General features: G+C 42.2%; 1 protein-coding gene across 3 annotated transcripts in view; it reads right to left on the bottom strand.

Annotated features, from left to right (window-relative positions):
- Positions 1-1,883: 1,883 nt before the first annotated feature.
- The window catches only part of SNRPB2 (small nuclear ribonucleoprotein polypeptide B2), a 30,437-nt gene continuing 19,501 nt past the window's right edge, over positions 1,884-12,819 (bottom strand). For all 3 annotated transcript variants that reach the window (XM_077282557.1, XM_077282558.1, XM_077282559.1), the window contains exons 4-7: positions 12,288-12,428; positions 11,951-11,998; positions 11,385-11,473; positions 1,884-2,206 (exon numbers count right to left, since the gene is read on the bottom strand). In XM_077282557.1, the coding sequence (XP_077138672.1) occupies positions 2,047-2,206; positions 11,385-11,473; positions 11,951-11,998; positions 12,288-12,428 (438 nt within the window). In that variant the 3' untranslated portion in view covers positions 1,884-2,046. The remainder of the gene's footprint in view (positions 2,207-11,384; positions 11,474-11,950; positions 11,999-12,287; positions 12,429-12,819) is intronic.

The raw sequence follows: 12,819 nt of genomic DNA on the forward strand, positions 1-12,819 counted from the left end.
ATCGCTCCTTTCACTGATGTCCGCCATGAAGTGTTTTATACAATAAATACTATTGAGGACTTCCTAATAAATTTGGTGCCACATTGTTTGCTGGGTGTTTGGTTCAGGACTTGTTCTGTTCTCTTCATGCTTACCCTACGACTGGAGCTGCTACAGGTCAAATTTAATTTTCTGGTATTTATTTTACTTAATTTCCACAGCACTTTACAGATATCATCACTGTCCCCATGGGGGCTCACAATCTAAATTTCTTAAAAACAATGGCGGTGTTTTTTTGGAGTGTGGGAGGAAACCAAAATACTCACGCCAACACGGGGAGAACATACAACTACTTGTAAGTTTTGTCATTGTTGGGTTTTGAACCCAGGACCACAGCGCTGCAAAACATCAGTGCTATCCACTGTGCTGCCTAAAATGGTCCGTTTGTGCAGTAGTAAAAGTGAAATGGGAAAAAAAAAAATAAATGTGTAAATTAGTTGTTTGATTCTATGGTACTTGGTTCAATCATTGATATAAGAGGTTATCCATCTTATAGCTGAAAACGATATCACACAAATAGTAATAAACACTAATCACCACTTCCTTTTCCTGCCGTACATGCACTGATGATCAGGCGTTCCTCCCAGGGTTTGTTCACAAGGAGGCAGCTTGTGACCACTATAGCCAATCACTGACTGCAGCGGTCACATGCTATACCTTCTGACACCATAGTGCACTGCTTAAAATGCAGCAAAGCAAGGCTTCCGATTGGCTGCAGTGATCACATGCTGTCCACTTGTAACCAGTGCCTGGGAGCAAAGCTAGAGTATGAGCAATGGATGAGAAGGGGTAAAGTAGAGGTTATTGCGGTTTATATGCCTTATAATATTTGAAGTTTATACACAGTAATTTGATCTGCGGCACATTTTTTAAATCTGCACCATGCCAATCTCTCTTGCAGTACATATGTAAAATAAAAACTGGAAGCTGTTATCTTACGGGCAGTGTCCTCCCAGAGCCTGGAAGACGTAATTTAAATAAGGTGATAAAAGATGATTTCTCAATAACAAGGTATCGGATATGAGAGACACAGGACTGTTTTCAGCTGTCTATAACCTGTATGCCCATATTAATAGTTTAGATTGGTCAAATGTGGTGATTGATTGCCTTTAGTACGGACTACTTGCTCATTACATGCAGCAGATGGGTATGGCTGCCCCAGCTTTCCTCCTCAACGCACCTGCTGAAGTTTGAGCAGGTCTGCAAACAAGGAGCTGAGCAGCCCTGCATCCAACCAATAACAGGGGCTACAACTGAAATGGCAATTCTGGCTGTGACTGTCAGAGGGCCAGATAGGCAAAGCCTGGGGGCCGCATGTGGCTCGCAAGACTCAGTTTGCCCAGGCCTGATCCAGACCGATATTTTCTCTTAACGGTCTAAGATTCGACAAATTCGTTAAAGGATGCGTGCCTCAACAGATTGCAAATATTTCAGCTGCTGGGCACCACTACTACAGTGGTATTATAGTCAGGGACTGGAGTACATTTCTGTTGTAATTCACACACATTTTTATTGAATTCGTCAGCCATGCCCTTTTCCATGATGCTCCATCCACTTTTTCCAAAAATTGTCAAAGATGTCCAGGACTAGAGAAAAAAACACCCAAAATTATAAAAGTTTGCAACATTTCAAACCATTCTGTACCAGATTCTGGCGAAAACTGATGAATCAGCCCCATAGTTTAATGATTTATTTGGTTTTGGGTTTATTTAATAGAAGGAGGGGAAGAAGTCAGCTTTAAATGCCACTTATACCCTTTACCCGATACTACTATTTCCGTCAGAGTGTTTAAGAACGCTGCCTGACAACCACAGAGATAACAGATTCATCATTTAGACCATCAGTAACTAAAAAGTCAATGTTTTATTTATACAAAATTAGAGCATGGATCCGATGGACAACAAATGTATCCTCCTTCTGTATTTCGAGATTTGCACATGAATTTTAAATTCTCTGAGAAAAGAACAAATAAAAAGTCATAAATAAGTCCAGCTAAGATAATCGGTCTCATTTCTTGGCGTATGTGATCTTCATAGCATGAGATGGTGTAATCTTAAACCCTTGAAGTGCGTCTCGTGCGGACCCTGCCTGGTTCTCGGTTTCAAATTCTACAAAGGAGATATCGTGTCTTCCAGGAACCAGACGGACTTCTTTGAAGCCAGGAAACCTGGGGAAAAAAATAAAAAGGAAATCACACACTCAGAATACAGAACAGTCACAATCGTCCCATAGAGTTTTGTAAATCAGTATGTTGATCACATTTATCATAGATGACAATATAGAAAAATTAAGCTAAAAAGTTAGTAAAGTTTAGAGTCAAAGTGGTCGAGACTAAGAAAATTGCAGAGCGACAAATATTTCTGGACATAAAGATACATAGTGCTGCCACTTATATATGCTATAGTAGGAATCAAGGACACTATAGATTACGTGCACTTATAAGCTACAGCATGCCGAGTTATCAAAATGCACATTAGCTGCTCTTTATGTGATCTTGCCCTAAAAACATTAACATTTCAAAGAAATATCAGCTGCCATCTAAACAAAAAAAAAAAAGAAGAAAAACACCCCAGAGAGTAGAGACATACTGCAGTGCAATACAGATAGAGTGGATGGCAATGGCAGTAGCTAAGGCTACTTTCACATTTCTGTCGGTACGGGGCCGTCGCAAACCGTCGGCACGATGTACCGACAGACGTTGTGCTAAATTTAGCACAACGTGGGCAGCGGATGCAGTTTTACAACGCATCCGCTGCCCATTGTGATGAGCGGGGAGGAGGGGGCGGAGTTTCGGCTGTGCATGCGCGGTCGGAAATGGCGGACACGTCGCACAAAAAAAACGTTACATTGAATGTTTTTTTGTGCGCCTAATCCGCCAAAACACGACGCATCCGTCGCAGGATCCATTTTTTGCCCATAACGACGGAGGGAAAAAGACGCAAGTGTGAAAGTAGCCTTAGCATGCAGAACAGCTTCTAGCAGCAGGACGGCAGGTACTGCAAGGACAAGGTGGAAAGAGAAGGTGCAATACCTGAAAGTATTAGTAAGTGTTATTTTTAATGAATTAGGTAGCTTAGACCCAATTTATATGTATTTATAAATAAAAACAAACAGTAAAGGATTCTTCCCTTGAATTAAATGGTCACAAACTTAATAAGCAAAATTCTATAGTACGAGCGAATAAAAGAAATATTAACATGATCAATCAGTCTTTCTCCACTGATGAGCCACTTCTTTACCTTCCAATGCCTACTTAGCTCACCATCAATGCTGCAAAGCAAGATAGACTGTCTGCACAGTGAGGAATCAGACTATTAAAAAGTAAGGAGAGAGTAGGACGACAATGAGAACAGGCAGCTACTACTTCCTAGTGAGTGTTTTATTTCATCCCAGTGCTGAATTCACAGCTACACAGCCGAGTACTGTTGTATAATGACCATCACGCTGCTGATGCTTCTGTCTGTATGGCGAGACAGGAGAGCAGGGAATCCGAACCTCCTCATACACAATATGCAATTTTACCTTTCGTACCCCCTATTTCCTCATAGACTGTAAGCTATTATATATATATTATATATAGACTGTTCACACACCTTCCATGCACTTAATAATAATAATAATCTTTATTTATATAGCGCCAACATATTCCGCAGCGCTTTACAGTTTAACAGTTTCAAACACAACAGTCATAGGTAACAATGTTAACAATACAGCAATAAAGCAAAATAAGACGACCCTGCTCGTGAGAGCTTACAATCTACAATGAGGTGGGGAGATACAAAGTACAGGTGTGTATTTACAATGATGTATTTACAATGATGGTCCAGCCATCTTCAGGGGGTGGGGGGTAGATGGAGATAGTGAATGGGCTACACACACACACAAACATAAAATGACTGATTAGGGAACGCGATAGGCCGCTCTGAACAAATGAGTTTTGAGTGAGCGCCTAAAGCTATGCAAGTTGTGGATGGTCCTAATATCTTGGGGTAGAGCATTCCAGAGGATTGGCGCAGCACGGGAGAAGTCTTGGAGTCGGGAGTGGGAGGTACGGATTAGTGCAGAGGTTAGTCGAAAGTCGTTTGCAGAGCGCAGAGGTCGGTTAGGCCGATAGACAGAAATGAGGGAGGAGATGTAAGGGGGTGCCGCACTGTGGAGAGCTTTGTGGGTGAGAACAAGTACTTTGAATTGTATCCTGTAATGAATGGGCAGCCAGTGTAATGACTGGCGAAGAGCGGACACGTCCGAGTAACGATTAGCCAGATGGACGACCCTGGCTGCTGCATTAAGGATAGACTGGAGAGGGGAAAGTCGCTTGAGGGGGAGGCCAATTAAAAGAGAGTTACAGTAGTCCAGACGGGAGTGGATTAGGGCGACAGTGAGAGTTTTTGTTGTCTCCATGGTGAGAAAAGGGCGGATTCTAGAGATGTTCTTTAGGTGTAAGCGGCACGAGCGGGCAAGAGATTGTATGTGGGAGGTGAAGGAGAGATCGGAGTCAAACATGACACCCAGACAGCGTGCCTGCTGCCGGGGTGTTATTATGGTGCCACCCACGGAGAGGGAAATGTCAGATTTAGGGAGGTTAGTAGAAGGCGGGAGCAGAAGAAGTTCAGTTTTGGAGAGGTTGAGCTTCAGATAGAGAGCGGACATGATGTTAGAGACTGCAGACAGACAGTCAGTGGCGTTCTGTAGTACAGCGGGGGTAAGGTCAGGGGCTGATGTGTATAGTTGTGTGTCATCAGCATAAAGATGGTACTGAAAGCCAAATCTGCTGATGGTCTGTCCAATTGGGGCCGTGTAGAGGGAGAAGAGAAGGGGGCCAAGGACTGAGCCCTGAGGTACCCCGACAGTGAGAGGAAGAGGAGATGAAGTGGAGCCGGAGAACAGAACACTGAAGGAGCTTTCAGAAAGATAGGAAGAGAACCAGGAGAGAGCAGTGTTCTTAATGCCTAGTGACTGGAGCCTAGAGAGTAGGAGAGGGTGGTCAACAGTGTCGAAAGCTGCAGAAAGATCGAGGAGAATGAGCAGAGAGTGGTCACCGTTACATTTTGCTGTCAGAAGGTCATTGGTCACCTTGATGAGTGCAGTTTCTGTTGAATGTAGGGGGCGGAACCCGGACTGTGAAGGGTCTAGGAGGGAATAAGTGGAGAGGTAACGGGTAAGGCGGGAGTAGACTAGGCGCTCCAGGAGTTTTGAGATGAAGGGTAGATTGGAGACCGGTCTGTAGTTGTTTGCACATGATGGGTCAAGGGTGGGTTTTTTTAGTAATGGAGTAATGATAGAGTGTTTGAAGGAGGAGGGGAAAATGCCAGAGGAGAGGGAGAGATTAAAGATTGCAGTTAGGTGAGTTGTGACGACTGGAGAGAGAGACTGGAGGAGGTGTGAGGGAATGGGGTCGGTGGTGCATGTAGTCGGACAAGAAGAGGAGAGGAGCTTGGAGACTTCTTCTTCTGTGATGGGATCGAATGTGGAGAGTGAGCCAGGGGAGATGCAGGGAGGAATGGGAGTCATTGCACTTGGTGTCTGGGAGCGGATTTCCTGACGGATGTAGCTATTTCCTACGGATGTAGACTAGCCTTCTGTGTAGTACACATACTGGCTGGTGACCAGTTCATGCAGCCTTATATGCATACCCTATTTAGTAGATTATGGCAGTATTTTACAATATAAGCACCTTTTACCATTCACCTGTCGTGTCACCCCCTATTTCCTCATAGATTGTAACCTTGCAAGGAGCCGGGCCCTCACTCCTTTTGGTATCTGAGTTATGTTTATTCTGTAATATCTTTATTGTCTGTACAAGTTCCCTCTAAAATTGTAAAGTGCTGCGGAATATGTTGACGCTACAGAAATAAAAATGATTATTATGCTCGCGGGCAGGACCCTCACTCCTCTTGGTAGAGCTGTATGTTACTCTATAATGTCTGATATAGTCTGCGCATGCCCCCTCTGATTTGTAAATTGCTGGGATAGGTTGATGGTAGAGATTTAGAGATTATTATTTTGTATGTACGGTATATGGGAGATACAGCAACCAGTGTCTAGAGACTCCTAAAAATCAGCGACTACCCAATTTATACACAAGACAGCTAAATCATCTTATGGCAACTTCCAACAGGTATTATAAAAAAAAAAAAAAAAAAAAAAAAAAGTACTTGACACTGGTTTTACTAATATGAAAAAGGTCAGTAAACTAATATTCTGCAGTGTGGTATCAAAAATATCTAATCTAAAGAATGTAGATAAGTGAATAAAAAACACGGGCAATAGTGTTGCAAAGCATATAAAGTGTATTTCTGTCTTAAAACATAAGGCGTTTCAGGCACTATATTCCTTTTCCTCATATGAAAATACTTTTTAGGAGCAAAAACAAGAAACTCCCAACACGTTATTTCAAGACAAACACATTTTATATGCTTTGCGGTGCTAGAGCTCGGGGTTTTTAGTCACTGATCCACATGCTTTCTGTGTACTGAATGGTGGTTTATTCCTACCCGTGGAAGCTTGGATCTAAAAAGCTCTTATGGAGCCAGAAACTCGCACAACAAATGTGTAGGAAACACATCTGTAGGACACATGGCATGTTAAAGAGTAACTGTTGTTTTAATTTTTATTGAATAAATCAATAATACACGTGATAACTAAGCAACTTTGTATTACCGTATATACTCGAGTATAAGCTGAGAATTTCAGCCCATTATTTTAGGCAGAAATTGCCCCCCTCAGCTTATACTCGAGTCATTCCCAGGGGTCGGCAGGGGAGGTGGAGCGGCAGCTGTCTAATACTCACCTGCTCCTGGCGCGGTCCCTACAGGTCCCTGGTTCACCGGGCGCTGACAGCTTCTTCCTGTATTGGACCAGACTCCACTCCCATAGGGGTGGAGCCACATATTCATTACTGTAATGAGCTGTACCGTGTGACCGCTCAATACAGGAAGAAGCTGCCAGCGCCAGAGAAGCAGGGACCGCGACAAGAGAAGGTGAGTATAACGGGCATATTCACCTGTCCTACGGTTGGCGCCGCTCTGTCTTCTGCGTCCTCTGCAGTGACGTTCAGGTCAGACAGAAGGCGTGATGACACGATTAGTGTGCGCGCCGCCCTCTGCCTGAACAGTCAGTGCAGAGGACGCGGCAAAAAGACACAGCGGCGCCCAGCGGTGGAAAAGGAGGACAAGTGACTATAGCAAGTGCCGGGGGCCTGAGCGACAAGAGGAGAGTATGTGATGATTTTTTTTTTTTTTATCGCAGCAACAGCATATGGGGCAAATATCTCTATGGAGCATCTTATGGGGCCATGTGCTGCGTTATATGGGGCAAATATTTCTATGGAGCATCTTATGGGGCCATGTGCAGCATTATATGGGGGCAAATATCTCTATGGAGCATCTTATGGTGCCATAATCAGCATTTGTGCAGCATTGTATGGGGCAAATGTGTCTATGGAGCATCTTATGGGGCCATAATGAACTGTATGGAGCACTATATGGGGCAAATGTCTGTATGGAGCATCTTATGGGGCCATAATCAGCATTTGTGCAGCATTATATGGGGCAAATGTCTGTATGGAGCATCTTATGGGGCCATAATCAGCATTTGTGCAGCATTACATGGGGCATATTTTAATATGGAGCATCTTATGGGGCCATCATAAACTGTATGGAGCATAATATGGGGTGTATTTTGTATGGAGCATTATATGGGCCCATCATGAACTGTATGGAGCATTATATGGGCTCCTGATTCAATATGGATATTCAAAAACACTTAACCTACTGATGTTTCAATTAATTTTACTTTTATTGGTACCTATTTTTATTTTTGACATTTACCGGTAGCTGCTGCATTTTCCACCCTAGGCTTATACTCGAGTCATTAAGTATTTCCAGTTTTTTGTGGCAAAATTAGGGGTCTCGGCTTATACTCGAGTATATACCGTATATCTCACAGAAATCTGCTTCCTTCTCCTCCTGGAATTATCATTTATTTGGAAAATCCTCAATTCAGGGTTAAAATGTTCAGTGAAGACTTTCACATCGCTGAGATAGGCGGTGACAGTTGGTGCTGATGAGATTCTATGTGGTGTGGAGAGGGAGGAGCTAAGGCTCCTCCCTCCCGCATAGAATCTACAACTGCCATCTTAGTAATGTAAATCTATAGTCACTAAAGACCGTGCATTGAGAATTTTCAGAATGAAAAGTCTAGGAGGATAAAGAAGCAGATTTCTCTGATAAGATATCAGCATCTTGAACCACCCCGGCGCTTCACAGAAGTTTATAGCAGAGCCGCGAAAAATAAAAAAATAAATATTTACAAAATCACATTTTTCCCACAAAAATATTCTTCTAGCCCCAATTTTTTTTTATTTTACAAGGTTAACAGGAGAAAATGTACCATGCAATTTGCTGTGCGATTTCTCCTGAACATGCAAATACTCCATATGTCAGGGAAATCTACAGTTTGGGCGCACGGCAAGGCTCGAAAGTGAAGGAGAGCCATTTGACTTTTTGAAAGCTATGTCGTGTTTGAACTGATCTGCCTGAACATTGGAAACCCCCCATAAATGACCCCATTTTAGAAACTACACCCTTCAAGGAACTTATCTAGAGGTGTGATTAGCACCTTGAACACACAGGTGATTCACAGAATTTTATATCGTTGAGCTGCAAATATGAAAAATATTGCTTTAGCCCCAAATTTTTCATTTTCAGAAGGGCAACAGGAGAAAATGGACCACACAATTTGTTATGCAAAAGTCCCGAGTACGCGGAAACCCAATAAGTGGTGGAAAACTTCTGTTTGGGCACACGGCAGGACTCAAAAGGGTAGGAGCGCCAATTGAATTCTGAAGTGCAATTTTAGCTGGAACAGATTGTGAATACCCCAGACATGCCAAAACAGCAGAAACCTCCACATTTTGGAAATTACATGTCTTGAGGAATTCATCTACAGCAATAGTGAGCATTTTTAACCCTCAAATGATTCACAGAATTGTATAACACTGGGCTAAGTCAATGGAAAATTATTATTTTTTCCCACTAAAATTTTACTTTGGCCTAAAGTTTAGAGCCCTTAAGTACCAGAACAGCAAAATTCCCCACTCAAGTGAGCCCATTTTTGGAAATTACACCCCTCTAGGAAATTATATACAGATGTAGTGAATATTTTGACTCCATGGGTGTTTTCCAGTAACAAACAGCAGTAGATGTTGCTGAGGGAAAATTGCAAATCCTCCACTATAGTGCCCAGCACATTGTGCAAAGGCTCATGCTTCTGGAGACACGCACCCATAAATTAGGTGGGCTGTCATCACTACAGAAATGCCAAACATGGATGCTAACAGTGGTTTAGGCACACTGGGGCTCACAAGGGAAGGGAGGGGGCATTTGGATTTGGGAGCACAGAATTTGATGGATTTCTTTTCTGAGGGGGAGGGGGGGGGCACCCGAGGAGCCATAGTTCTTTTCCAGGGTCTTTGAACTAATCAGTAATGTGGAATCCCCCTATATTTCTGCTAACAGATGATGGACCTGAGTGGGGACTTGCTTTTTTTGTGGATTGATTTGAAGCTTTTACTGAACATTTTACATCACATTTCACCTACTCTCTAAGCTGAGCACTAATATCAGGGTTTCAATCTAAATCTCGGAATGACGAGATTCAGATGAAACCCCTGATGGATCTATTCACTATAATGAGGCAGCAGAATTACTCTGGACTCCGTCTGGCCTCTGTTCAGTGTCCTTTTTAAAGGTGCAGAAAACTGTCGTCGGCCGTGCTTTTATGCATGCCTAAGAAGACAATCGCCAGCTTACAAGCCAGACATTGTCCACAGTGCCTCCATCTGCCTCATTATAGGGAATCTTCCACCGGGGGTTACATCTGAATCACGTATTTCAGAGATTTACAGGAAAATCCCAGTAAGCGCTCAGCATAAAATGCAGGATAACTATGACCCGTACCTTACTGCAATCTTTAGGAAGGCGGAATGAAAACAAAAAAAAGCAACAAAAAACAGCTGGTGAATTGGTTTGATTTTTTTACGCCGTTCCTCGCGCAGAACAACTATTCTTCGAGTCGATGAAATTACAGCGATACCAGAATTGTATCGGGTTTTTAACATTTGGCTGCTGTCACACACTAAAAAAACCCAAAAAAGCTATAATTTTTCTATATTTCAGTCGACCATCATGTGAGGGCTTGTTTTTTGCGGGATGAGTTGAATTTTTTTTCACCGTTTTCGCGCTCAATGATTTTTGATTGCTTTTTATTCCGATTTTTGGGAAGCAGGATGAACCAGCAATTCAGAAACATTTTTTTTTTTTTTTAAATGCCGTTCACTGTGTGGTAATTGTGATAAGACAGATTTATTATTTGGGTCCGTGCGATTATACCGATTCCACATTTAGATCATTTTTTGTTAGCTGGCTTGTTTTTTGCAAGTATAGATAATGTTTTCAGAGATACCATATTTATTTACTGGACTTTTTGATAGCGTTTTATTCCACTTTTTGTTTACAAAGCAATGTTTATTTTTTACGGTGTTTACTGAAGGTGTTAACTAGTGTGACTGTTGCATAGATCAGGTTGGTTATTGTTTTTACAGAAATAAATGTATTTATTGGATTAATATTTTTATTTTGTGATTTTTAATTTTAATAGTTTAACTTTTTTTTTTTACAGCTTTATTACCTTTTTAGTTTCTACCAGGATGGGACATCAACTTTTCCTGCCTTGATCGTTGATGTAATACTCTGCAATACTTTTGCATTACAGGGCATTAGATCAGCGTGTCATAGGCAGGAAGGAGGCATGTTAGCTCCTGCTCTGAGAAGGAGCTTAAGGCCACCGTCCCTGGGTGACACTATGGCCATCTTTCGACTCAGGGGTCACCATGGAGACTACCGGCATAACGCGATCACAATCGCATTGTGCCGATGGCAGCAAAGAGGGAGCTCCCTCCCTCTGTAATTCCCATCGATGTCACTATTGACAGTGGCATCAGATGGGGTTAAAAGTCCGCGATCGGTGCCAGCATGGATACTGAGCATTGTTGCAGGGTGTCAGCTCTCATATAAAGATGACACCCACATTTGATAGTGTCGGAACTCAGCGTGATCATGCTGTATCTGTAAGGCGGTTTGTGGAAACGCAGCTCCCACAGCACCGTACATATACGGCTCATGTCGGGAAAAGGTTAAGTGAACATAGGCCATAATTATTAGGGACAAAGACAAATAGTATCCAGCTTTATCACGATACATGCAGTACAAAAAGTACCAGGATCCTAGGAGATATGATGTGTAAGGACATACCAATCTCAGAAAAGCACACCAGATAATACTTACTGATTAAATAACATAGAAAGCATCATCTCGTTGGTTTCTTCAGGTAGGTTATTCAAGAATAGGATGTAATTAGGCGGGTTATCAGGAATCTAGTTTAAATTAGAAGAATAAAATAAAATGACAGGTGTAACAAATTATATATAATGTTTAATATATGAACAATCTTTCCAGTACATGGTTCATTTACCAACACGTCCATTACACATGCTTTAAGAATGTATCCCAATAAAGATGGGCCCAGAAGAACTTAAAGGGCTTTCTCATCTCAAAGATCCTATCCCAATAGGTAGTAGATATAATATTAGCAAATTCCTCCAATGAGAAATGTAGTATAGTTCTTCTGATTCGCTATGTCACTTGCCCCATGTACAGGGCATTGCAGTAGCTTAGAAATCCATGGTTATGACCACTGTTATAGCGACAGTTAGTTAGTGGTAATAACCATGGATACCTAAGCTACTGCAATCCCCTGTGCATGGGCTAAGCGACATTGTGAATCAGAAGAACTACATTACATTTCTAAGTGTGAACGTGGCCATAAAGTGATTTTCCGCAGATCAGTTTACCTGTGAATGCGGTACTCCTCCAGGTAATGAGTTTTCTGTTTCCATCATCTAAAAAAAAAATAAATAAAAATTACCAAAATTAAGAGTTGTGGGTTTTGTACCAACTTTGGGATCAGATCCATTCAGAAGAGACAAAGAAAACTACAACGTAAAAAGTGGATGTTGCATTTTTTAGTTTTTTCCCCAGCAAGCATGAATATGGAGGCTACAGACAACACAATGTGTTCGATACGTCCATCACACACATTCATCCTATGAATCACTCCCACTGGTGTATTTCACCGAGTACAGACGTGCGGACTCCCTGTATACAGAGGTCGGGAAGCTCTTTACTCACCAGTGTTGGCTTCTTATTCATGGCATTAGCTGCTTGCTCTAGAGCTTTGTTCTTTTTCTTGTCTTTCTTCTTCTCCTTATCTCCAAATGTTCCCCGCATCTTGGACACCAGGTCAGAGTCCGTCTTTGCGTACTGAATGCGCTGCAGGAGAAATCCTCATAATTACTACAGGAGAACATATAGGGGGGCACCATGACGCTTCCTGAACACTTATCACATAGTAAAGACAGAATACGCCACCTAGAAAAAAAATCTCTGTGGTAGGCACATGTATGTTAGGCTAAGTTCACATTTGCGTTTATGTGTGCAGCGTATCATCTGCATCAGCTTACGCATGAATGCAAAAAAAAACACTGCGTGTGCATCAGTTTTTATGCGTTTTTTGCCTGCGTTTGAGTTTATGCGCATGCATTCGATATTCCAGGAGGCCGTGTCTTAAATATGCGCAGTCCAATCTACGCAAGCGCTTCAAATGCAAGTGTAAGCAAGGACATGAGTAAGAATGCTTTCCCATAGACAGTAATGCGTTTTT

This window comes from Ranitomeya variabilis, chromosome 2, assembly GCF_051348905.1.
Source record: "Ranitomeya variabilis isolate aRanVar5 chromosome 2, aRanVar5.hap1, whole genome shotgun sequence".
NCBI classification, from domain to species: Eukaryota; Metazoa; Chordata; class Amphibia; order Anura; family Dendrobatidae; genus Ranitomeya; species Ranitomeya variabilis.